This window comes from Parus major, chromosome 3 (assembly GCF_001522545.3).
Source record: "Parus major isolate Abel chromosome 3, Parus_major1.1, whole genome shotgun sequence".
Lineage (NCBI taxonomy): Eukaryota > Metazoa > Chordata > Aves > Passeriformes > Paridae > Parus > Parus major.
Genome location: NC_031770.1, coordinates 77,346,329 through 77,373,726, shown reverse-complemented (window position 1 = coordinate 77,373,726; position 27,398 = coordinate 77,346,329). Strand labels below are relative to the sequence as shown.

The window sequence follows — 27,398 nt, the reverse complement described above, 5'->3', positions numbered from 1 at the left end:
TGGAAAAAAAATCAATCTTCCTGCCAATTAAAACAATTCTCTCTTTTCTTTCTGTTAGCCTATGAGACTGTACTTTCATTTAATGTCACAATGCTCTGTGACTAGAGAGGTTATGAATCTTTATGAAAAAATGGACCAGTATATCAAATTAAACAGAATGTATGCCCCAGGGAATATTATCCTGGAGTACTTGTCGATGGCATGGGTGTCGATCCGCATGCTGACATATCTCTGGTTTTTCCTCCTGGCCGAGCCCCTCTCCGAGCCCAGTGCCAGCTGCACCATCATCCGGTCCTGTTTGTCCCCGTCCTCGGACATGAAGTGCCCCAGCTCGTTCACGTCCCCGTCGTTGTAGCTGCCGTCCACCATCATGGGCCGGGGCTGAGGTAGGCTGCATGCACAGGCAGGCTGTGGGCACACACAAGGGCAGCAAGGGTTTGAGCTGTGTCCACACAGTCACAGACAGCCCTTTCCTCCTTCCAACCCATAATGGTGTGGAAAGGCATGGGGGATTCAGGCTGCTGGGATGCAAAAGGGAGCACAAAACAGTGGAGCTGGGCAGGAGCTTTTTCCATTTCCACTTCCATGTCTGCAAGGCACAGGTGCAGTCAGGGAGAGAGCAGGGCTGTCTGTGGGAAAGGTCCTTTGGCTCAGGCACAGGTATCAGGGTGTAAACAAAGGTTGGACTTGCACCTTGCAGCTGAGAAAATCAGAGAAAGGCAGAGGGAAACTGCAAAAGGAATGTATGAAACCTTCCCCATTTGGAGAGATCTTAGGCTGAAATTTTAGTTAAAATTTAATGTAACAAGGGTAGAATGGGAAAATTGGGACCACTGTATAAGTTTAGACTGTGCATAGACAGTATCTGTCATGACATCTGAAACCCAAAACACAGAATCTAACTGATTCTATCCACAGGTTTTAATCTACAGTATAAAACAATATTTAAAGGTAAAATCCTAAGACCCATCCCATCTATACAGGCAGTGGAGGGCTATACCTAGAGGGAGTTAGCCTCCGCAGATTCCAAAGAAAGAGGAGCGAGCTTGGGCATGGGCTGTGTGTGGCAAATCTTTATAACCCACAATGCCTCACTGCTGGTGTCTTTTTGCACACACTGAATTTTCTCCCAGGCAGCTGAAAGCAGCACTCTGCATTTTCAAAGCCTTGAACATTTCCAGACTTTTGCCACACCTTTTGCCGGGGGCAAAAAAATGACACTGGAGATAGAAAACCTCACCTTGTCCCGCAGTTTCCTCTCCTTCCGCTCTTGCACCGTTGTCAGGTAATTCACAGCTGCGTATTCCAACACCGAGAGGAAGACAAACACAAAACTGACCCACAGGTAAATGTCCACTGCTTTGATGTAGGAAACACGAGGCATGGAGGCATTCACCCCAGTGATGATCGTGGACATGGTCAGCACAGTAGTTATCCCTGGGAATGCACCAGCAGAAGAGATCATAAGATGCTTTCAAACCAGACCCTTCATCACAAATACAGCAGTTGCTACAACTTCCTGAAATCTGAATTTACCTTTCAATATTTTTTTTTTCACTTTTGGGTATCAAGTTTTACTGCCTGAGGAGGGTCCAGGCAGCCCTGATTTGTAACTGGGATTTTCTTGTCTATTTGGTGAGCATAGCTCTAATTCTGGTCTCAGGTGTTGCTAGTCTGGCTCCTCACCACACCAGCAGCCTCCCACCCTATGGCCAGGCAGTGGCACTTTGACCCAGTGCTGGCTGCACCCCATTCTAGGCTCACTACAGTCCCTGGAGGGGTACAAATACATGGATTTGAACTCAGTGATCCTGAAGGGTTCCCTTCCAACTCAAGATACTCTATGACTCTGTGATTCTGAGTGTCTCAGCTTCTGGTTCAACCCCTCCACAGCACGGACACAAGCAAAGCTGCTGCTTTTACCTGTTTCCCCTGTGTTTTCTGTATGCTGGACTTCTCCTGGGAAGTCTTGCTTCATGAGAAGTCACAGAAGTCCCCAGCTGACTCTCACACCTGGTCTGTGCCTTCACTGGAGCAAAAGCAGGGAATATGGTGCCCCACAAGGTAGTGCTGCCCCACATTACACCCTGGGAGAGCACAATGAGCACATGAGCAAGGGCAGGAGCCCCTTGTCAAGGGCAGTAGCTCAACATTACCCTGGCTCTGAGAGAACCCCTCCATAGCCCTCTCATTTCAGGAGCTAATTATGTCATATTAGTGATTACTTTGGAAGTTGAAATGATGTATATAAACACAAAGGACTGAATTCATGTGAGTATCTAGGTGCTAAAAATACTGCTAAGGCAGTGCCTACATCTTCTGAAAAGCCACGGCCCATACCCTTATGCTTCTTTTAATGATGTCTCGAGACAATGGGTGCTGTTTCTAAATTCAGACATGAAAAGCTGCCTTATTGCCATCTCTATTTTGTCTCTATATTCTCTCCACTAAGGGAATATGATTTTAAGAACAAATAAAATCCTGAGGCATGTTGCCTGGAATAAGAGGAAGGAAGCTTGAGTTCAGAATCTGCAAAAAAAAAACCTAAACAGCACTTTGCTGAGGGCAAAACATCCACTTTAGAAGATTTATGTCCATATCACAGTTCTGCTCCTATGGTGACTCCTGTGACATATGACTTCATCTCTCTGAAAGATGCAGCAAAAGCGGAGTCTGAATGCCTCACACTGCAGTGCAAATTCATTTAACAAGTTAAACTGCACAGCACAGTTCAGCTGTGTTATTTCCACCCTCCCTCCCCTAGCAAAACTCAATAAACTGAAATTTTGTCAGGGCTGCTGATACTGATTTTCACCTTCTTGCTCACTGAAGTCTCCAAAGGACACTGACACCCTGGCTGTACACGTACCCTGTCTCTGTTTAGAGCAGTAAAAGCAGAGTGGGAGGTTTGTTCTCTGACTCATTCTAGGTGCATATTGTGCAGCCAGGGAAAGCAGGTCTCTTGGTACTGCGGGGCATGAGAAGTTTGCATTCTGAGGGGACACATGCATTGTCCCTGGGGCATGTGTGTATGGCACAGCTGATTTCTGTGCCTCAAGGCAACATGGGGGCAGTGCACGGAACCAGGGATTTCACCTTGATGGTCAAGGCTGTGGTTGCAGCCTTTGTCTCTTAGGTCTGCTGACTACAAGATTGACTTTACCTAACGGGACTCTGGCAGGAACTGCTCGTCGGTCAATCCAGAAGGACACCCAGGACAACATGACCATGAGAGTGGCAGGGAAGTAGGTTTGGAGCAGGAAGAAGAAGATGTGTCGGCGTAACGTGAAGTTTATATAGAGGCGATTGTACCACCCTGTGAAACAGAATGAAAAAGAGAAGTTACACCAAAACCAGACTACTTTCAGATAGGGTGATGCTGCATGAGGGGAAAAGTGAGTAACTTTATACACAGTTAATGTCTGCAAATCGCCGCAATTTACAGAAAAAAACTCCTTACTGAACCAATATCAAAGTCAAAGCATCTCTTGGGCTGATACCTTCCAGAAAATATAACCTATGCAAAACTCAGAGAGTTTAATTCAAGTTAAGACTTGGTGTGACCTTGAAGAGGGCTTATCTTTCCAGACTGCATGACCATTAAGATGGAAGTGTGAGGCAGGGACAGCTGACTTGATATAGAAGAGTGGCAGGTCTGATGGGACACAGAGAGAGTTCCCAGTGGACAATCCTCCATGGCCAAGACCAAGAGAGACAGTTTTCACCCCTTCTCCCCCCAGCTCTGGCAGGTGCTCTGTCTGCCCACCTGTGCTGCTGTAAAAGGCAAGCTTTGTGGTGGTGTGAAACTCCTGAATCAGGAACTGGGACAGTGATATCCTCTCATCTGTTTTAAGGGAATCATTCCCATTCTTCCAGTAGAGCATGAGGTCATCTTCAGTGTAGGCATCTAGGAAAGCAGAGCAAACTCAGGATAGTGCACTAAGACAGCTGCTACCACCCCCACAGTCCAGGATGTGCCCACACAGCCCTCCTGGCTCCCTCAGAGCTCCCAGCTGAAAAGCTCAAATTCCCAATGCCACCCACCTAGGTTGTGGGTATGGCTGTGGCAAGGAGTGGACTAGCTCATGGTCACAGCCCTCAGGCCTGATGCCTGGTACATTTTGTTAACCCTCCTGCTTCTCTAATTGTAGTTTCACACACATAATAGGTCTGTCAAGTAACCCACTGCATCAGAACTTGAAAAATTCTTTATTATAAAATTCCTAAAATCAGTAGCATAGAAAAGGAGCCTTAGCAGAAAGAAACCGTTTGGGATGATGAGAGGAATGATTTATCAATGGTCTGAGGAATGCAGGAGGAAAAATTCTAATTTTTCTGCCTGTGATACACACATGAACATTACTTGGTTTTTTAATACATGTAGAAATAACAGTAATGTCAATCCTTTCACATGGGTTTAGTAGCAGTTCTTTCCAGAGAGGGAGAAAAAAAATCACATATTAATGTATTAAAACAGAATTAAGACTGTAATTTCTTATTGCAAAGTTAAGCAGAGGAAAATAACTCAAAAAAGCCAACATTTTCAAACGTTGCTACATGAAATCTGGCCAATTCAAATGTGCATCATACTTGGGAGAAAGGGCGAAAGCTGGGTTTATCTCAAATAGGACTAAGAAGCATAAGAGGAAGGCAATTAATGTCACTACCCTGCTGTGGTTTCTACACCACGGATGAGCAGATGGGAGCGGAGGGTGTAAGGCCATTTATCCATGTGTTTGAGGGCACCTGGGCAAACAGGAGCTCTTGGAGACTGCTGACCTGCAAGCAAGGGCCCTGTGGGTGGAGAGGCAGTGGGGCAGCCTGGCTGGCATTCAGGACCACTGGCAAGGCAGTGCTCACAGCTGGTTTTTAAAAACACTTCTTCCACCACCACCGAATTCTAGTGAAAAAATACGGGGCGGGAGCTTCTCTTAGTGTTGAACTCTGATGACTTTGGTTAGAGCTCCCATGACTGTAGCCACAGTTTAATTATTGGTATAATTAATTATTGGTTTAACACAGTTTGGGAGCTCATGGGGTGTCCTTGGCTCCCCTATCACTCCACATTACTTACAGCTTTCAATCTCCAGGGAACATGTTTGGGTATCCAGGGGAAAGCGACTAAAATCCATGTTGCACATTGCTGTTACTGTAACTCTAGGGAGAAATAAAAATCAGGCATTAAAAACTTGTCTCCTTGTGCAACTGAAAAATAGTAAAGCTGTGAGTTTGGTTTTCTATTAAACAACTACAACTAATACCACTCATTTTATTAAACAACTACAGCCACTATCATTCAAATGAAAATAAATTCCTTCCATTCCACTAAAGCCATTCCACTTTAGTTAAAGCCATTTCTTTATCTCAGAAAACTACTGTTAAAGGTGACTAGAAAGTTAGGCCATTACAAATTGCAACTATATGACAAAAGTATTGGAGAAGAAAATGAGAAAGGGCAAAAAGGACACTTCCCCCCTGACAATGAGCAAACATATCTCTTCAGACATCTGTCCTTTGAACAGATGCTTTGTATGGTAAAATAATTTTCATTTATCAAAGCCATCGTAGGGCCATGAGGGATGCAGGTAATTTCCCTGCACAGAGTGAATTTCCAGCTGCTCAGCGGGAACCCGGTGATCATACATGGAAATCAGCCACCAGAGGGCACAGGGCTGGAGCTGGAATGCAACAGTGACCACTGAAATGCTCTGGCTCATCAATCAAGCTCTCTGGCTTTGCTATAGTCTGATTACCACATTTTTAATAGCATAATTTAGTGCTTGAATCAGAAGAAACCATAAATCTTGACTGGTTTGGACTCTAAAGAAGTAAATGAAAATAAAAGTATAAATCATATCGGGGAAAGAATTAATAAGGTTTAGAAGAGTTGGTAGAGAGACATCTGTCATACAGTGATAAAAACACAATGCAATCCCTTATGTTAGCAGTACTGCTGCACAAGTGGGTTCTTTGAGTGAAAGTCCTTGGTTGAAATGGAAGTTTAGGAGCCAGTGAGGTCTATGGTGGTTTCTAAAATGAGAGAACAATGTCTGGCAAAAAACCCTAAAAAGGCAGACACCAAGGAAAAATAGAATATGCAGGCAAAGGCATTCAGTAAGGCAGAGAGGCAGTAACGACCTGCTTGTTCTTATGGGGAGCCTTTGTCCCTCCCTAGCATCCACAAAGCATTGCAAGCTGCACTCACTGCCGGATAAAATACTGAAACTCTGCCGGTTTGCTATTGAAGACATTCGCCACCACTTTGTGCTGGGCAATTGTTTAAGCACAAGGCTGTGAAGGATCTGAGTAGTTTGGTGTCCTCCTGTTCCCATCTTCTTTAGATAATCATAAATGCTTGCAATGCAGATGGTTGGCAGCTAAATGAGTGTGTAGGCACGCATGATATAGCTGAACAATATGTCATATTCTTGGCCTTTTTTACTGTACTCAGGACCTGACCAAAATTTGTAAAGGCCTAAAGAATACCTGAACCTTGTCTAATCTGATGAGTGAAGAAAAATATTTGATAATGAGAAGGTAGACAATGTTCAGGCTATGTATCCAAATGAACTGTAGGATAAAAATACCAAAGAACAAAAGAATTTTTGTCAAACTGATGCTCCCTAGGGAATCAAGAATTTCTTTGCTTGACTTCTTTTGTAGGATCATAAAACACCTTGGCAGGTTGAGAAGTTACCCCCTCAACTTGTGGCAGGCTCAGCTTCGCCTCTACCAGTACCAACATTCCCTAAAGACCTCCACAGCCTTCACAAGCAGTGGATTCTGCAACTTTCTCACTAGTTAAAGCTATGAGTCTTGCTGATACTGACCTCCTATCAGTCAGGTTTTCCTTCTTTTTGTCCTTCAGAATATATTATCTATCATCTGATGCTTTGTTTATTTATCAGGTATTATTTCACTGCTGTGAAAGCGATGTTGACATTCTTGCATCAGAATATTGTACAGAAATTTTCTTTCTAATGGGTTTTTATGGGTCCTTTGGCAATACTTGCTTTTTTAACTGAATGGAGCTGCAGCCAAGTAAAACAGAAGCACAGATTTTATTTTCTTTTAGAGATTGACAAATTGATTATCTGGGATAGAGTTAATTTTTTTTCACAGTGGCTAATGTGGGAATACATCTTGGATTTGTCCAGAAAACAGTGTTAATAACACAGAGATATTTTCATGAATGCTGAGCAGGGCTTCCAAGGCATCAAGGCCTTTTCTCCTTCTCCAACTCAAAAAGGAGGAGGCTGAGGGCACACAGGGAGTTTGGAGGGGACAGCTGATTCCATCTGACCAAAAGGACATTCCACAGCATATGGCATCATGCTTAGCATATTAAGTGGGGGAAGAAGAAGGAAGGGGTGGAAATTTGGAGTAAAGGCATTCGTGTTCCCAAGTGACTGTTATGTGTGATGGAGCCCTGCTTTTCTGGGGTGCCTGAACACTTGTCTGCCCTTGGGAAGTCGTGAATGAAATTCTTGATTTGCTTTGCCTGTGCATGGGGCTTTTGCTTTATCTAATTCTCTGCCTTTATCTCAACCCATGAAGTTTTTTTTTGTCTTTTACTGTTCCAATTCCCTTCTCCCTCCCACCAGGAGGAAGTGAGCCAGCAGCTACATGGGGCTTAGTTGCCAGCTGGGGTTAAATCATGACACAGATGCTCCTCACTTAGCATCTCCAAGCATGAAAGTGTTACTTACCAGAAATTAAAAAATCCCATTTTAATAACATTCAGACTTATGTCAACTGATGAACTATTTGGAAAATAAGAGAGAAAGCCAAGGCTGGGACCACCCCTCAAGCCAGTGGACAAAGGAATGTCTACCAAAAATGTCTCCTGCAAGGAGCTCCAATGGATTTCACACGAAAAGCGAGCAAAAAGCAGAAAAAGCCAGAACAAGTGTTTGGGTTGCTCTAACCATACGTGGGAGTCACCAGAAGCTATATACCCTTGCTCTGAAGCTTGTCACTTCATGTGCTGAAGGATGTTCCCTCTGATTTTTTGCTTATCATAAAGTGGCACTTGGTAAAATTTATACTTCTCCATCATTGCTTTCAAGAATAGAAACTGCACATTTTTCTAAGCCCAGAGACTTTGCTGTGTAGTGAAGTGGATAACTATAGCTACCCTGGACTTCTCTTTATTGCCAGACACTGCCCTTTTATTTAGAATGTGCCCTGCAGGGATTGCAGCCTGCTGGCCCTCGATGAGCTGCTCCAAGCTGACTGCAGCTTCCCAACAGGAACAGGGGCTAGCCATGCTCACAGCGAAGGGAGAGTGGTGGAACCAACAATGCTGGCACAGAAACTAGCTTTCTGTAACAGGCACTTAAATGTACTCATACAGGCACTCAGATGTCTGTGGATAGCCAGCACATTCATTATTTTTTATGCTTTTTTTTTTGTATGAAGTCATGCAAAAACACAATACAGGAATCAATTAAACCACTTTCTCTTTTCACTAATAGCTTGCATTGACCAAATGCAGTTTTACCTGAGGCTATAAAGTACCTTCCCATCTGGCTGGACCCGCAGCATGACATTGTCTGTGGTGGTGTCGTGGATGAAGGAACGCTTGGAGTGGACAAAGAACATGTCAGGCACCCAGATCTTCTTCACCAGTCTGCCATCAAAGGTCATGCTCTGGTTGTTGGTGCTGGGGAAGGACAACCTCTCGTCTTTCCAGTAGTGCCTCAGATAAAGCGTCATGGTGAAGTCCTGCAGCAAACAGGCTTCTGTCATAACTTACACCTTACCAGCATAATAGCTCCTCTCTGGGACAAAGAATGAACTGTAAAGCACCTCTCCTGAGGGCACATCCACTCCCCCTGGGCTGAAAGGGGCATCACCAGCTACAGCTTGTTTATTCATCAGGTCAGATAGATTTACTGGGTTCAGACATAACTGACTTCTCAAACTTAAACTTAGTACAGAATGAATAACTCTGTCACTGATGTGTCTTCATTTAAAAAGCAAGCAATGATCTTGCTAAGCACCATGGCATTTTTCTACAAAGCTGCATGAGTTAAAAAGTATTGATTCTGAAAATATAAAATCTTCTCCATTATTATTTTGCTAACAGCCAAAACTGACCCTGAATTTTTTTTAACCCAAGGCCATCTAGCAGTTTTCCCACATTGATGAGTGTTGCAACTTGGCATTAGAGGAGGAACAGGGGCAGTATTCAAAAGCCATGGGAACTAATTCAAAATCATAATTTTTGATTTAGAAAAAACCAAAACAGAATAGGTTTATTGTTTGGGTTTTGTTTGGTTTGGGGTTTGTTTTGGGGCTTTTTTTTTTTGTTTTTTTTTTTTTTAACTTCTAAGTCCTCAATGTTAATTCTTCCACTTTGCTTTCAAATCCCAAAGCTTTTTAGGAGCCCTCTGGCCACCTTCACAAGCTTTCTCCTCAGCCAGGACAGGTGAAGGCTCAGGATACCCATGGCTAGCTGTTGAGGTACCAAGAGCAGTGGAGTCAGGGAGTCAGCTGAAGGGGTCCCCAGTTCTGGGGGAAAAGCTCACCCCTGAGGTCAAATGACTGCAGAAATCCCAGCCCACACAAGAGTAGAAATAGCTGCAGTGAGAGGAGCCTGACATGCCACCAGTGTGTCTGCCCACCTCCAGCTGTGTTGCCATACAGCCCTTTCCTAGCTCAGGCATGGGAGGAGGTCCAGTACAGGCTCTTTAACCCTCTGTCTGTTAACTGGGAGCACAGAGAATCTGAGGCTTCCTTCAGACCTTTTTGATAATTTTGTTGAAAAGTCAGAACATTTTGAAAAATATTCTGTAGTGGGGAGTGATGTTTTCTCTTCCAAAGCAAAATCTGAGTTACTTAGAGACTCTGTGGGTCATAGAATGTTTGGATTGATAAAGTGCCCTTAAAGAACATCTTGTTCCACCCACCCAGACATTGGCAGGCTATCTTCCACTAAACCAAGTTTTTCAAAGCCCTCTCCAGCCTGACCTTGAATGGGATGAGGCATCCACAACTTCTCTGGGCAGTTTTTTCCAGTGCCTCACCATGCTCTGAGTAAAGAATTTCTTCCTTACATCAAATCAAAACCTATCCTCTTTCACTTTAAAGCCATTCCCCCTATTCCTTGGGAGCTCTCTGGCCCCTGACTACCTCAGAACTTGTCCAAAGTGATACTATGTCTACAGCATGCAAGTCCCTTAAAACAAACACATTCATTGATCTCAGATCTTTTAAGTGTGTTACCACTATTTAAGAAAATATAGATAGAATATAAATATAGAATATAAATATAAAATAGAAACCCAAATCCCTTGAGACAGTCTTGGTAATGTTTTATCATTTTGTCATAAAGAAAAGAAAATGTCAGATTTCCTCCTGCTTCAAGGGCCATTAAATGGTAGCATGAGGTTAACAGAAGTAATTGTTGGCAGATACAGATCAAACCTGAATCTGCCTTTGGAGGCTGTGGAGTGTTTGTCCTTGGCAGTATTCAAACTCCATGGACACAAACCCAAATAGCCTGCAGAGTTTTGGTCTCCAGAGGTCCTGTCTGTGACTCTTACCATGTCCACCTCAGAAATGCTGTCCAGACTTTCAACTTGGACATCCACCCCAACAGGAATTGCAGGGCCTAGAGAAAAAAAAAATAAAAAAAAAAATGGAGCTGACAAACTTAGTGAAACAAAACAATCCACTGATTTTACCATCTTACAGATAGAAATACATGCTCAGTCTGAAACAGAAACAACAGTAAGCCAATAGAAAGTATAAATTATTGGAATTCACAACAAAAAACTCCTAATAACAAAGTCAGTAATAAGACTGACCCACTAATAACTTTCTTTTTCTATTGTGTCATCCTACATGTGTCCCTTCAAAATTTAAAAGTGAACTGTAATTCAGTAATTCACTAGTGCTGGCATCCAGGACTGGCAAGACAGATCACTGGAAGAGAGACCAGTGGTGGCACAACTAAGGGAATGTAGGAGATTTTCCCTCACTTTTGCTCCCCTTGCAGGCTAATAACATCCATGAGAGCTACTATGTGTATTTGACCTTCACAAGACTCAGTGCTCAGCTGTGGAAAAGAAAGGGTGACAGGAGGGGATAAATTGCAGGACACATACATGTGCCACTGAGCCTGAGGGTCCTGAGGGGAAGGATGTGACCCCATATAATAGGGATTCTGAACTTTTTTCCCTCCTCCAGGCTTTGACTAGTCCCTCAAATACCTCTGGCAATTACAGTCCAGGAGAGCTGTCAAGTAAAATAATGCTCACATTTGTGAACTGCTGTGAAACTGAAATGTTTTTAAATTAATTGAACATGCTGGTATTTGGTATATTGAGCATTTAGCGATAAAATCTTCTTTCATCAGAGTATATAATGGTATCCTGGATTTGAATGACCATCTGTCAGCCAGAAAGGGTAGATAAATTACAACATTCTCTAATCCGATGGGCTAAAACAAAGTGTGTTCTCCTTCATCCATTTCCCTGAAAGCTTTGGCTGCTCTAGCACACAGCCACAAAAATGCGAGCAAGCATTAACACAGACAGTCAAAATATTTTCTTTTGGGTTATAAATGAAGTAAGTGGGGTACATCATTTGATTGTGCACACCTATGTGCTACACTAAGACAAAAACTTAGAATTCCCTCCATCACCCAGGAGTAAACACAAGGTGTATTTGCAGATTTTATCAGAAGAAAGTATCACTGAGCACCAGGAATAATATATTGCCTGTTAATCACATTTCCATGCCTTTGACTAAGCTTTTTGCTCATCCAGAAGGCTATTTCACTGCACCTCTATTCCCCTGAGAGTGCCATGAATTCAGAACTCAGAAGAACAGAAATTAGAGACAGAACAGCCAATCTGCTTCTTCACTGCTGTACATGTTACAGTATAAAGAACTGACAGTGTAAAACAGGAACAGTGACAAATGTGCATGTTTCATACCTCCAAAACCTGGTCTCATGCTGAAGTCATGGTCATCTATTCGCAGCAGCTGCTCTGACTTCGTCAGGGGAGATTTGGTGATGTCAGGGCTTCGTTTTAAGATTGGGCTACCAGGAGGAGAGAAGCACAGCTATGAGCCCTGAGCAGTGCCTGTGAGAAGTACGTGCTTGTTTCACTCTGTTTACTCCTCAGAACATCCACCCCTTAGACCATGAGCCTGTGATTGTGGCAGTGGTTGGCAGCATGTCATTAAAAACTGATTCCTGCACCGATCATCCAGTTTAGGCACCTGTGATAGTTTTAGCACTGAGAAAACATTTGTTGGGTGGCTTTTTGTCCCTGTAAAATTCTCTCTGCATAGAGCAGTTTGGGGGAAGCTATTAAAACGTGTGGGCTGGAGGAATAGTATGTGTGGATAAGTGGAGTGGGGGAGGCATTCCTGACATTGAGTTATGATGGAGTGTGAGGCCAGGAATTAGGGAAACAATATATCAAATAAGCTACTGGCTGTTGCCCAGGAACAAAATGGAGACAGTCTGGGAACCAGGCCAGGAGGCAGGCCATTCCCTAACTTGGGATAAAATTATTAGCTTCTGCCCCAGATTTCCATCAAGGATAAAAAGCAGCATTACAGACCTGGGAGGTCTCTGAGCATTAAAGAGCCTGGGAGGGTAATTCCAGAAGCTGTTGGAGTTGCACTGAATGCTGGACAGAGGAGGCTCTGATGCCCTTCCACATCCAAAATGCAAACTGCTGTTCAGTGCCCCAGTGCTTTGACTGGGATGGTGATAGCAGCAGCTCCTTGGTTGCTCCCTTGTGTAGGGGAAGCCTTTGCTGCCCTCAGAGCCAGCTACATGCTCAAATGAAGGAGTAAAGGTTTTGCAGCTTCTTGATTTTAGAAAAGATGGCACACTCAGACAGGCACTGTGTATATTCATCTGAATATACACAAGACAAGTAAGAAGTTGATTAAAGGAAAACAGGCTGACAAAGAAACTTGATGAGGAAAAAGCTCCTGAGATAAAGTTTTTCAAAAATGAGACTGCTTAGCCATGCTGTACTTCTCAAAGACACGTTGAAAGTTGTACAAGAAGCCAATACAACAATCTCCTAACAGAGGCCAGTGGTGTTTTCAGCAGCTCCTCTCTCAAATCCTTTATCTGGACTACAAAGTATCTTAGAAAGATGCCTAGTCTGAGTTAAATAATTTCTAGAGTTGAGTTGTCTACCTCTGTCAGTGAATTCTAGCCATGAATTATCCTTCTGGCATTTTAAAAGGTGGCTCCTGCTTCTCCTTTAGGTTTAAGTCATCCTCTGAAAGACCTGTGAGTGTACATTAGGGAAGGTTTATGCCTGTGCAAGGCAGAGGAGCAATATTAGCAAACCAGTGGCAAAACAAACATTTGTGAGCAGGTTTGACTCTGCTCAGAAAGGTGCTTTCTCCCGTCCAGCGGCAGTGGGAAGGACAAATGGCATGATAGAGAGCCCATGAAAGGGGCTCAGGTCTGCAGAATGGATTCTTAGAGGGAAGGCACCCACTGGCACGGCACGCCAGCACAAATTGCGCATCAGCAGCCCATGGAGCCTGAGGAGATGTGGCAAATGGCCGCAGCCTCACCCCTCACGCCCATGAGGGTGTCAGGCAGCGGGGCCTCCTCCGGAGCCGGCTGGATCTGCTACTGGCACGGCTAAACCTAAAGACAGCGGGTTTGTGTGAGTGGTGCCCCCTTCCCCTGCCCAGCCCGGGCATGCGGCTGGCAGGCCTGGGCCAGCAGCAGCCCCATGAGGGTTTTGCTTACCTGCCTTGCTTGTGCACCTCGCCGTGGGCCTCCCGCCTCTGCCGCTGCGGCCGGCTGCGGGGAAACAATGGGAAAAGGGAGAGCTGAGACAGGTGGGCACGGGCAGGCGGGAGAGGATGTCAGGAGGGAGGCACCGGATCCCTGCAGCATCGCCTTCTGTCAAGGTGAGAAATGGTGCTTACCTTTTTTGTCACCCCTTCAGCAAAGGCCGGCGTCAGGCTGGGTATGGCGAGGGGGGAATGCTCGGACTCACAGCGGGGAGAGGGCAAGAGGAAGGGAGCCGTGATGCTTGTAGGGTGGGATGGTTGTGTTTTCGATTGTCTGGCAAAGAACCCAGGCAGGCAGCTCAGGTCGCTGCCCAGCTGGCAGCAGCAGGGGCTTTGGGGACCGGAGCTGCCATGGGGCCTCTGGTGGCGGGGACACAGCTGTGACACCTACAGACAGAGTCAGCCAGGTTATATTCACGGGAAAAAAATATTTTCAAATTATTTCAGGGGGAAAAAAAAAAAAGAAAAAACTGTGAAAATTGTTTCTGGCTTTATACCATTTCCCAGCTGGCTGTCAAGAAAGGACTTCTCAGGTCTTCGGCCAATATTTTATTTAATCATTAAAGGCAAGAACATTGCTTTTGGCGATGTAAGTGCTAGCTTGAGCAAAAGTAACATTTTAAATACTGAACATTTCTAAGTCATCTTTAACTAAAAGTAAAAAAATTAGCTTCTCACTGTAATAAATGCTAACTCAAATCAACTCTACGAATGAGGTTTTTTGCCCATTAGCATACATTCCAAGTCCCTGTGTAGAGATTTACAGTGGTAAAATTCCTTTTGCAGTAATGGTTTTCAGCACCTGAGCACCATTGCCCTTTGGTATGTGGTGGAGGGACCCCAGGCCTTTTGGGACAGTTCCATCCTGGACTGGGAACATTCCAGAAGCCAATAGTATCAGAGGGAAATTCATCTTGCTGCTGCCACAGAGAAGCAGACAACCAGGACAGGAATGGGAACATTGGGCTGTAGGGTTGACTCATCCTGGAGTGAAGCACTGGATGAGTAGGACTTTTTTTTTTCCCCCCAGAATCTGTTCTGGGCTTCCCAAAGAAATTCTAGGAATAAATGCACAGGCAGACCAGTGTTTGGGGAAGTCTTTGGGCAATGCAGCACCATTGCCATTATGAGAAGCAGCTTCTGTGGCATTGTTCAGACCTGGGCATCAGGCAGCAAAACACTTGCAAATGCAAAATGCACTTTCTGGAGCTTTCTGTCTTGTTCTATACTCTTGTTGATATGTTCCTCTGCTGCCTGTTTCTCATCTACTGGCTGTCAGGAAGTAATTTCTCGTGTTTTGGGGATAAGCAGATTCTGGCAACAAGCTGACCGATTTACATGACTTTAAAGTGCCCTAGTAAACTCTTGGCAGTTCAGGAATAATGCTGGTATTCGAACAGGGATGAGGCAGGCCATGTTCTTGCCATTCCTAATTTTAATTTCCTTTGTAGGTCTTATCTAATGCTTCACAGTGGCTCTGTCCCTATTCTGGTTTTCAAAGGAGACTTCAAGGCATGGCCATCAAGGATTCATTGCCAAATCACCCCCATCCTCTGCACTCACCAACCCCAGGTACTTCCTTTTATTTCCTCCAGGTGTTTCTTCATTTCCTCTAAAATGAATTTTCTTTCATTGTAGCAAACAAGCACAAAATGTCCCCCATGCTCCATTCTCTGCAGGGTACTTTGTTCATTTGAGCTTCGGTTTGGGTATTTTGCTTTTCTTTGCCCTGTTCCCCTTGTCACAGCTCTGTGGCAGCAAAACATTTTTACTTGTTACCCAGTTACTTCAATTTGAAGCCCCATTTCTTTGTGTTTCTTTCTGTTTTCCACTTTTTTCCTATATGCCAAACTACCACAACTCAAATATATTTTCTGCTCTGGTTCCTGGGGACTCCTCTGCTGGCTCAGTGATCAATGGCAGCTCCATCGTGGCACCCAATTACCCTGTCTGGGCTGGGAATCGATGGAGAGCTGCTGTGGCTTCCGCTGTTTCTGGGCGGCTGCAGTCGACAGCTTCACCCAGGAGATTCAGCCCAGACATTGTGTACAGATTGCTCAGCACAACTGGCTGTGAGTGTCCCTCCTGTCTTCACTGGGGTGCCAGGCTGTCTTTAAAACTCAGCAATCATTCCTGAGGAAAAATATACTGAATAACGAACAACCTTTTTTTTCCCCCCACCATGTCAATATTTATCTCCTAGTAGTTACAATGCCAAAAGGCATTTCATGTCTCATGAAGCTCATAGAGATGCTTTGTGAAAAAGCAACAACTGGAGCAGAGTGGCATTTATTCACAGTGCTCCCTGTGCATTGTTAGAATAGCTCTTGGGTCCCTGATGGCAGCTGGGGTGGTGCAAGCTCTTCAAAGTCACTGTTACTGCCCCAGATCAACCCACTTCTTCAAGGGATTTTGAGATCCCTCTGCCTCAAAGTCTGAGGCTTGCTGGGGCTGGGAGGCAATGATGTGGCTGATGCATAAGATAGCTGGGGAAGAAAATTAGCCAACCCAGATTTTGATCACTACTTCTACAGACACAAGGCAAAAAGCATTTACTCTTGTGGTATTTTAAAGCATGATACTCCCTATTGATCTAATAGTCACTCCAACACAGCAAAAAGGGTAGCAGGGTTAGGGTTAACCGTGTCTGATTTTCAGAAGAAACAGTCCAACCATGACATATGAAGGTCCCACCAGGCATTTCCAAATGCCCAACTTAATAGAACATGTGCCAGAGGAATGTCAGGTCCACACTTAAAATGTGCACCAGAAACCCCACAGTATTCTTCATCTTGGAAACAGGAGCTTTTGAAAGCAACCAAAACAAATGTGTGAGAAGTCATTACCCATGGTAGCATTCTAGTTTGCAATTTCTTCTGTAACATACATTTCCCACCTTTAATCCCACAAATCTTTATAGTAACAATACACCTTTGTCAGTTCCATGTCCATCCTGCCAAGACTTTGTTCCCTGTAGGGACTTGTGCTGCCTCCACTGCCCTCTCCTGCCTTGCCCAGATGTAATTTGATGGGAAGATAAAGCAGGATGCGGCTGCTGGCATTCCCCTGCCCATCATGGCATAAGGTCTGTGCAGCACAGCCTGTGCAGGATGGAAGGCACAGCCCAAACTGTCCACCCCTGCTCACACAGGGGTGGGGGCCCAGAGATGAGTGCCATGGCACAGCTGGCAGGCACAAGGGACTTCCATCACTTTCTGTACTTTCCAGTTAGAAGTCCTGCTGGAAACTGGCTCCACAAGATCCATATCTCCGTCTGCCTTGCATCAGTGGTAAGAAAGTCTGCGGATCGGCCACATTGCAACACAGCATGTGCTGCAGAGCTCATATCTGACAAAATTAAGCAGGAGAGGGCAGTGGAGGCAGCACAAGTCCCTGCAGGAAACAAAGTCTTGGCAGGGTGGGCATGGGATTAGAAGAGGTGTATTGGTACTATAGAGTTCTGTGAGAAGTGTAAAAATCTTATTATATGTCTATTAAATGCCTACATATTTGACTAGACTTTTCTTCTCCCTATTTTATGACTGGGGTTCATACCACATCCTGTTAAAGCCCAAAACCAGACAGGGGAATTCTGGGTAAGGGAATAGAGAAGAATCAAAAAGGAATTGGGAATTGTATGCACAAACATACAGGAGGTTTCTGCAGAGAAAATTTAGGGCAGAGACAAAGGGAGCTGAGATCTACAATAGTGCCTGTGCATTGGGTGAGACTGAGGAGGAAAGAGGCTGGGTAGGCAGAGGTGGGGAGGGAAGGAAAACGTTGAAAGATAGCAGAAGGAGCAGAGAAGAGGGGAGACATCAAATTCAAACAGTGCTTCACAGTGCCTCATCATTTTGTGGAATGACTCCTGGGCAACAGAGAACCTGGACAGTCCTCCATGAGTAGTGGTGTCCCCTCACCACAGAGTGGTGCTGAACAGAGATAACGTCCAGCTCTGGAGACATGTGAGCCTTGCTGGGCTAAAGAACTTCCCAGCCTGTATCCCAAAGGAAGAAAAGAATGTTTAGAGCAGGAGTTCACAGAACATTCCTTCATAACATGCCTTTGACTTGCAAATTAATTGGGAAGGTCTTCTCAGCGAGCAGGAGATGCTGGTGGATAGGTGGTGCAGCAAGTCCAGCTAAAGACTGAGAAATCATCCAGAGCCCAGAGAAGAACTTTGCAGGGCGAGGAAAAGTGAGATAGCTAAATAGGAAAAAAACCCACCCAGCACCTGAGGGAGGAAAGAGCAAACTTGAAATGGGAGGAAGCTGCTCTTTCCTGGTGACATGCACTTCACCAGACATGATCCACTGTATAACGCATTAATTCCTCAGGGATAATGTAGGATAAAAACCCACTAATTTGTACTCAAATTGAGAGACTTGCATAGACAGGAGCTGTAAACAAGACTCTAAGAACTGGGGAAAATTTGTCATGATATGTTTTGTTGTTGTTGTTTTTTGTTTGTTTGTTTTGGTGGGGTTTTTTTGCATTTGTCAAGCCCTTATTTGTTTGTAATTATTTTGGACCATGTGTCCTTATGACCAGTAGGTTTAAAGATTGTGAAGAAAAGTGATACATTGCTATTATAATATATATTTTTAAATAGAAGAAAAGAAAGGGGAAAATAACACTATTTTTTGATGTTTACATCACAAAGTCCAAGAAACAGTGGGATTCAGAGCTCTTCTACCATCTTTTTTTTTATTTCAATGAGAACCCCATTTAACCCATTATTACTTGAATCAGTTCAGTCTCAGGTCAGTCTCAGAATGCAAAATACACAGAGGCAGAAGATATATATACACCCTTTAAAACGTGCACTTCTTTTGCTCTTTGCCTGGACATAAACACTGACAAAAAAAAAAAAAAAGGGAACATGCATATATATATTGATTACTCACAGAAAAGTTGTGCTACCTGAGGTCTTGACACTGTACCTGATACTGCAAAAATGGAAGTGCCCCTGTGTTGCAGGAATTGCATCCAATGCATGGGTGTTTGTTGAGTTTTTTGCCACATATGTTGAAAGGAAGAGCTGGAAGAAGCAGAAGGTCCATCCTGCCAGCTAGGAGGAAGCAGGCACAGTGCAAGGACTCAGTCCAGTTAAAAAGAGAAACAGAGATGAAGGGAAGGGGAGAACTAATGGAGCAATGGAGAACTTGCTGAAAGGTTTCATGTCTGACCCAGTCTCAGAAGAAAAATTGACTTGCAAGCAGACATCAGCACAGTGTATATCAGGGAAAGGCATTTTAAGGAGTATTTAGGTAGCTGGAGGTATTTAAGTCAACAGAGGCTGATGGCACTTCCTCAAGAGCACTGGGAGTACCAGCCACTACAGGCTCTGAGCTGTAAGCCATCACCTCCAAGGACTCCTCAGAGATGCGTGATGCCCCTGGGAGAGCATGAAGGTGAAAACAATAGCTGGGTTTAAGATGGGTACAAAAGAAGGAAGTTGGAGTTTTGAGACTTGAAGATAAATTGTGACAAGCTCAAGTGATCCATTGGTTTGCTCCTCCCCCAGGGAGTAATGAGATTATAAAGATCAGTCAATGTGAATCTTTGCAATAATTGACATCAATCCAGTCTAATGTCCTGTCTGACAGTGTAACTGGCTGCCTTAGTGTAAGCAGGAGGAAAAGTAGATTTGAGTGAGGTTTTTAATATTTCATTACTAAACAAGGGAAGTAGTGTTGAGATGAAACTGTGACTTTGAGCATGGTTGAAGTACCATGGTTAATGTAATGCCATTAATTTGCTGCTGAGAGACACTAAAAATTTTGTAGATTTCATCCTGGAAATAGCTGGTCAATATTTTCAATAACAAGACAGATGACAGAACTATAATACTCAGGTATGAGGGGCATGCTTGAAAGAGAAACAGGCATTTGGGGATCTGGGATCACAATTCAAAGCAGCCACAATGTGTTGGAGAAAAGGTCTGAAGTCAATACGATGAATTGCAATAAAAGGTAATACTAATAACTGCATGGAATATGGAGAAATAATTGTATAGATGATGAATGGGGAATAGCTAGCTGAAAAAAATTAGAATTAGAATAGAACAGAACAGAAAAAGCAGAAATATAACAATTCTGCTGTTGGGGCAACAAAATACTCATATTGGCACAGGACCAGAGGTAGATTTAAAGTAAATGGATTGAACAGTAACAAGTCAACAGGCTTTTACCCAGAAGAAAGCCAAGTAAGAAACTGTTGAATCAATTGTCATTTGTGACACAGGACTGGAAGGCAACAGCTTTACACTTTTTTGGAACTCTAAAAAGCTACCGACCGTTCTACCAGACTAATTAGCTACAAAGATAGGAAAACCCACCAAAAGTAGACCCCAGATAAATATAGTATGCATTGAAGAAGAGCAAGAGTCCGTTTGACTTTTTTTGAAGGATATTATGCCCTTTAGAATTATGGAAGCATTAAGTTTGGAAAAGACCTTTAAAATCATCAAGTCCAACCGTCAGCCTGGGACAACCACCATGTTCACCAATAAACCATGTCCTCAAATACCATATCCACGTGTTTTTTGAACATTTCCAGGGATGGTGACTTCACCACTTACCTGAGAAGCCTGTTTCAATGCTTCACAACCCTTCCCATAATAATATGGGATAAAAAAATATTTTTCCTAATATCTAATCTAAACCTCTCCTGGTGCAACTTGAGGCCATTTCCTCTTGTCCTGTCACTTGTTACATAAGAGAAGAGACTGGTGCCCACCTCACTGCAACCTCCTTTCAGACAGTTGTTGTAAAATAATGGCCTTCTTTAAAAAGTTAGTGACCTTGGAGACAAGAGTGATCAGTGACACGTTGTACTTCAAATTCCAAAAGAGTATTGACACGTTCTTCTCATAAAGAAATCAGTCAGAAAGAAGCTCCCCACATATGAATTGTTACAAAACAAGAAGCAGAGGAATTATGGAGAGTTTTTATCATGAAGAAAGTTTCTCAGTGTAGTCCTATGACACCTGTGATAGGATCCCTGTTGTTCAGTAACTTTATAAATTATTTTGGATAAAAGAGTAATTACTGAAACAGTATTTACTGAGGATATGTGACTGTTCAAGGTAGTCAAAATCAGAGCTACAGGTGGAGAATCTCATGACTTCAGAAAAATTCAGAGCTAGCAAATTCAGAAAAGTGGACATTGATTTCTACTTTGTATTTTCAGTTTTTTCCATTTTGCTTTCAGAAACAATGTCAAAATAGTGTTGGCCTCCAAACCAGCTGTTACTGCTAAGGAAGTGTCATTTTGGTATTTCTTGATAAACATAAGCTTAATAACGCACAGTGCTAAAGAGGACAAACAATGGTTCAGCATTATTGGGAACAGAGCAGCAAACCAGACAAAGGGCATTTCAATGCTGTTAACAACACCAAGGCATGTCCACATCTCACATATCCAACATCCACAGCCAGCAAAAATAGCAGAGTAAGATAAGAGATCTTGGAGGTGGAGAAACCTTCCAGGCAGGCTGAGCAGGGCTCTCAGAGTGGAAAGGAGAAATTGGCCAAGTGATATGGTGCAAGCATATGGATTCAAGGGTAGCTTGGTGCAGGTGGGCAGGAATCTGTCACTCAAGACTTTCCACAATGCATAGCAAGGAGAAGAAATTTGAAAGAAAGTACATAAACATGGCATGTCATCACACTGTGAAATTCACTCTGAAATCCATGAGTGCTTTCACACAAGTGAGTTTGGAAGGTGACTGAGAATTTTTTAGAAGAAAAACCATCACCATTTCAGATGTGAACTCAACCTTGCAATGAGAAAATCACTTTATATGCACACAGGAGGGAAGAAATTATCTTGCAGCATCTTTGATTTTGTTTGGGGTTGTTTTTTGGTTTTTTTGGCTAGGCTGCACACAGCCTGTTATGTCTCCTCATAAAACACACTGCAGTAATGGTGGGCCAGAAGAAAACATGAAGCTGTTGATCCTGAGCAAGTTGCAATGTTGCCTGGAGCTCCTATCACTAGGGGCCAAGTAAAGATGCAGAGTACCTCGGTGTAGAAGGCATGAAAGGAGGCTGGTGATAATGATGAAAGTAGAAAATAGATTTTTCAAAGCATTATCACTTGCTATGAGAAGCAGAGAGGGGACACTTCTACTGGTCTAAGAAAAAGTACCATGCACGATTGAAATTTCTTGAAGGAATGACAGGGTTAGGGAAATGAGAGAAACAACAAAGCAATAATGAAAAATAAGTTAATGTATACCAACATAAAGAAGAGGAGCACTGTTGGAGGGAAGAAAAGGGTTTGAAGTAAGCCACAAAGTAATATGAAATTAAAAGCAACAATATAAATCTTGGCAGATCTGTATGACAAGGGCAAGGGATGTGGCTAGGGACAAAAAAAAATGAGGCAGGTGAAGCAGAGGGCAGAAAAAGGGACAGAAAAAAAAAAAGAGGAACAGCTGATTGAAGAAGAGAACAAACATTGAATGAGGGAAAGAAAAGGAGTGAAGGAAATGAAGATAAAAGGATGAAAAGGAAAGGCAAGTTACTAACTTGCGAGATGGAGAAATACCACTTGCACTGATCTGAAATCCACACTGAGCCTCTTGCTCTCCTGAGACCCAGCACTGCTGGAGCAAATGGTGTCCAAACACAAGTCAAACTGATCCTGGAAAGCAATGTCTTGGGAGCTGTGGGCTCACTTCATCTGGCCTGCCACTGATAAAATGGCAATGCCTTCAACAGGCATTTTACAGTCCTACCATGCACTCCAGAATTCTCATCTAAAGACAGCTTCCATTAGCAAGGTTTGTTTATGCAAATGGGTTACTATTTGGAGATAAGAGTGAAGCAAAATTATTACAACATGGTCAGGGAATGGTAGGGACATGAGTAACATGAAGTAAGTCTCTTAGGTGAGATTAAACAAACATGATCTGTAGATCTTTTACAGTGAAATCTCTTTCCATTGAGAGCTGTTTGTCTGAAAGGTAGTTTTAATGCTGTCCATGGAGATTTTAGTGTTAAAAGAGATTTTTTTCTCCCCCAGAATTTAGCTCTGGCAGAATAACATGGCTCATCTCCAGAACAGTTCTTTTCCTATCACTCATCCTCTCTAGTAGATTCTGCAAGTCTAATTAGCAACATAGGCTTTGGCCCTTTTGTTGGCACAACGATGTTGTGACTTTAGTGAGCCTTTGCATCATTCTAGTGACACCCCCCACCGAAGCCTGGTGACTTTCCAAGAGCCTGAGCAGTTGGGAAAACAGCAGACAGTTCTCTTGCCAGTGCTCCGGAACTCAGCTCCTTCCTGTAGGAGTTTTGGCTCTCTGAATCTAACAGGCATAAAAAGCCTTGCAATCCCTGCAGGTTTTGCACACGGCTGACTGCAAACTGTGAACAAGTCTGCAAGGTGAGAAGGCTTTTATTTTTATATTGCTGCTCTTTGAAGTGAAATTCCTTTGAGTTGATTTGTCCTGGAGATTAGCAAAAATAAGTAGTTGAGTTTTTGACTGGCACAGACATTTTTACAGTGAATTACAGAATATGAAGACTCTGTAGTAAGTCCCATGGAATAAGGCTATCTACTATGCTGCTTTCACTGTGACTGTCTGCATACTTTGACCTAGACTGATTTACCATTTTCTTGTCACTCTATGTCATAAAGCCTCAGCAGCTTTATTTAAGGAATTACTTGGAACCTTTTTCAAAATTTCTGTCATGCAAACCCAGTCCTCATAAGAATGTGGTGCATGCATGAACTTTCATGGGGAAAACCTCGCCTGTCTGCTCACTCTTCTTCACAGCTCTTATGTCTCGTGCTAGAATGGGGTACCTGCAGTGACAAAAAATGTGACAGAGAAGGTACTCCATTCATCATACCTCTAGACTGTAAAGGCTGTGGATGTGAGCTCAGCTGGAACTGGGCAACTGAAAAGACAAGCCCTGGAGCTGAAAACTGAAGATCCAGTGGTGAGTTTTAATTTAAAAGCAGAGTTCAGAGCAAGTTAGTCTCCTTGGAAGAAACTAACACACCATCCAAAGAAACAAGCTAAAAGCCTATATACTCCTCCATCAGCTGCACCATGAGGAGCAAAGCTGGACACGTCTGTCAGGAACAGCAGGATGCTGGCAACCCACCCAATGTGGCAGGTCTTTACAGCAGGTGCCTCTGCCATGTGCCAGCACCAGTGGCTGTGCTGAGCCCTGGCACTAGGGCAAGAGGATGATCTTGTCCTGTAGGGATTCTGGGGGTTAGGGAGGTGATGGGTGCAAATCAAGCCATCCTGAGCATCCCGTGATGGTGTGGAGACAGTCTTTTCCACTTCAAATAGATCTTCCCATCAATCTCCACTGAGGCCTGTGTCTTTCTTCAGAAGGAAAAGTGAAGGGATGGATTTCCATCCTGTTCCTTACCACAAGCTTTTTGGTGCAAGAGATAAGAATGTTCAGAGAGGAGTAAAGAGGTCAATTACTCTAACTTCTCCTGCATAAAGGCTGATCAGAGCTGGTTGTTGAAGGGAGGGGGAAACAGAGTCAAATCCAAAATGTTCAGGAGCAATGTTCTCTGCAAGTTTTTCTGATGTAATGTGGCATCCTCCATTGCTCTGTTTTGAGTCCAGGATCTAACTCTGTGATGGAAAAAGACATGGACTTTGATTGAAGTGCTTTGGAATCATGCCTACTTCAAAACTGTTTTATATAACCAGCATCTTAACATATAAGAGACCACCCCATGAGAGCAAAGAGGATTGACTACCTCTGAGATGAGGTGTTCTGCCATACACAGATGCCTGGTAGTGTTGGGCAGGCATCATCACCCACTGTGAAAGCCTGACTGCAGTCCCAGAAGGTCAGGGGGATTACCTCTGCATACAGCACCTGCAGGAGGGCTGTACAAATACTGCACCTAGTCCTGATGTCAGTCCTGAAAAAGCAGTGAAGAGACAGAGGAAAACAGGCAAATGGCTGGGTCAAAGCTTGGGAAACATCCCACACTGAGAAATGTAAGAAGCTTAATCTCCTGAATGTATGTAAGCAGAGATGAATGGAGCCTTGATCTACCTGCAAATACCTCGATGGAGAGGAGACAAGATAGCATAGAACAGGACCAAATGGACTGAAGCCAGAGTTTAAAAATTCTTGCAATCCCACTCTGAGTTTGTCGTTGAAGATTAGGGGTTTGGCACAGAAGGGTTTGTTGCTTGCGCTTAGAAGGAAATCCTAAGGCTTTATGGTCATCCTATGGATGGCCATAATCATCTTTTTTCACCTTATATGGTGTCTCCCAGGCTGTCCCATCACAGGGCAAAGTGGGCACTGTACTGGGCACCATGCTGCTGGTGGACAACCCTACAGACACAGACCAGCTTTGTTCCTCTCCCAGTCAGCTCTCCTGAACATCATTGTGCCCTAATGAGGAAGAAATAGGCCAGGATGACCTCCTAGGCCAGCATGGGCATGCTGGGAGGGCAGTGGAGCCAATTCTCCAGAGCTACACCACCTCAAGGCTTTCTGACCAGCTTACCCTGGAACAATTACACCTTATATACAAAGCATGGGTGAAGAGGCAACTCCCGAATTTACTGAATAGGTTTTTTTTTTCCATTTTCACACATTTTTAACACTTTTCTGCTTTGATTTGTTATATTGTCACTTCATTACACTGACACTGTTAAGCATTTAATGCAGTATAGACTTTCCTTAAAGATGATAAACGAGAAAACGGCTGCGTGTGCACATTCCTCTCGTCTCACAGGGTGCTTCTCACCCCTTTAATTTGCTACAGCAAACACATCACCTCTGCTGTCACTGTCATGATGCCTCAACAAACAAAAGGGATTTTGTGCCTGTCTTGCACCCATACTGCCTCTGGTAATGCATCCCCTGGGGGATGGTCATGAAGAGGGCACTGCATCCATTTTACCAGTTATACCTCCATGGAGGTGGTGTCACTGCTAAAGCCACTTCCTATGTATAAAATGGCTCATGGATCCCCAAGTACCAACCGGGACCGTGCAGTCCCTCTGTACAGTACCCCTCACCTGCTACAAGATCCTGTAGGAAAATAAAAAGGCACAGCACTTTCCATCCCTTCCAACTTTTAATTGTTTTTTCTGAAGGCTAATAAGAGTGGTTTGAACTCCTCAGGACTGTAATATTCCTGCAGTTCCATCTCTATACACTTTACAGTACTGATGATGATAGAGTCTTTACAGAACAGCACCATAGTAAAGCAGAGACAACCCAGGTTCAGTCTGTCACAAGCAGAAGTACACAGTATTTAAACAAAATTAAATGTGTCAGCTACATTCTTACATTAAAAAAAAAAAGTATTTTTCCTCCAGGTGTAACGTGTTTTGTGCCTGAGCATAAAATTCTTCACACAGAGTTCTAAATATTTGCCAAATAGAATATAAATATTCATAACTCAGTTGTAGCAAAACCCTTCCTCAGCTCAAATCCTCCTAAAATGGCTGTCTACAAGGTAGTGAGAGCAAAATATCACATTTTTTTTGTAAGAGAGAGACAAAGAGTAGACAACATTTTAACTAATTTTAGCATATTAATACAGTGCACTGAATGCTCTCTCTCTTCTGATAACTGACCATTGCCTTGCTGAGAGACTTTATTTTTTCCTTTTAAAAAGTCTATAAAACAAATTACATGAGAACAATAAAAACAAATTGTGAATGTTTCCATCTGAGATCTCAAGTCCATCTAATCTTCAGTGAATGCAATAATTCTCATGGACCTAAATTTCATTTGCAATTTCATGTACATATTCTATCACATTTTAACCACCGTAAAAATAAATAATTCTTTTTTTGTACCCTTTCAAACTTCAGAGATGCTTCAGAAACCTATTTTTTGAAAGAAGCAATGATTTTCACTGTAGAAAATGCATTAAAACTTACTCATTGACAAAAAAAACACCAAAATATTTTTGCTTGAGAGATCACAGTCTGCAAATATAAGCTCAAATTATCTGTTAGTCATTTTATCATCACCCAAAATATTACATTTTTCCAAAGTATAGCTACTTGAATGTAAAAAAATGAGACTCACCTGCCTTTTTTGTATACCTCATGTATTTCTTTGCCTTGTCGGTGGGTTCTGCATTCAGTGGATAAAATCCATCCCCACAGCAGGAGGAAGATGCTAAAACGCATTTTATGGACAGTCAACATGTTACCTGAAGGTCTTGTATCCAGAAATAGTCCATACAAGAAAAAGAAAACCTAAATGTAGATCCTGTTTCTCTTTTTAAGACATTATCGGTCTGATCGTTATTGGAAGGATGTTTACTCATACAAAAAATCATCCTGCAGTATTTAATCTGGACAGTGGGGAAAGCAATTTCCACTAAACCTATAAATCCTTCTACGTCAGATGGCAGGGATTTTCTAGCAGTGTCGAATTCACGTATTCTAAGACAACAATTATTTTTAGTCCAAACAGGCTATTTTATTAATTGGTTTAAATTGAACCCTATTCAGATACCTGTGGCATATACACATACATTTCTGCCTTAAAGTGAAGTAGTGCAGGGAGCTGTCATTGCCAATTCTTTAATCACCAAACTTATCTGTGTAGCAGTAATGTTTGTTACAAGGATTG

The 27,398-nt window shown here is 43.2% G+C and overlaps 1 protein-coding gene across 2 annotated transcripts; it reads right to left on the bottom strand.

The window, feature by feature from the left end:
* Positions 1-34: 34 nt before the first annotated feature.
* On the bottom strand, positions 35-27,260 carry LOC107202107 (gamma-aminobutyric acid receptor subunit rho-1). Of its 2 annotated transcripts, XM_015622413.3 has the most exons (10): positions 26,847-27,260; positions 13,748-13,801; positions 11,949-12,055; positions 10,551-10,618; positions 8,504-8,727; positions 5,075-5,157; positions 3,767-3,907; positions 3,164-3,316; positions 1,241-1,437; positions 35-408 (listed from the first exon to the last, which is right to left on the bottom strand). In XM_015622413.3, exons 1-10 carry the CDS (start codon positions 26,966-26,968, stop codon positions 121-123), a joined length of 1,437 nt encoding a protein of 478 aa, XP_015477899.1. In that variant the 5' UTR covers positions 26,969-27,260; the 3' UTR covers positions 35-120. The 2 variants fall into 2 exon arrangements, with proteins under 2 accessions (XP_015477899.1, XP_033368772.1); XM_033512881.1 differs by lacking the exon at positions 26,847-27,260 and having other exon boundaries at positions 13,748-13,839.
* Positions 27,261-27,398: the final 138 nt, after the last annotated feature.

Coding starts and splice junctions, on each gene's coding strand:
- LOC107202107 (XM_015622413.3), bottom strand. CDS start 26,968: ATGTTGACTGTCCATAAAATGCGTTTTAGCATCTTCCTCCTGCTGTGG. Junction 13,802..26,846: donor GAGGTATACAAAAAAGGCAG/GTGAGTCTCATT, acceptor GTTTCCCCGCAG/CCGGCCGCAGCGGCAGAGGC. Junction 409..1,240: donor AGAGGAAACTGCGGGACAAG/GTGAGGTTTTCT, acceptor GTGTGCCCACAG/CCTGCCTGTGCATGCAGCCT.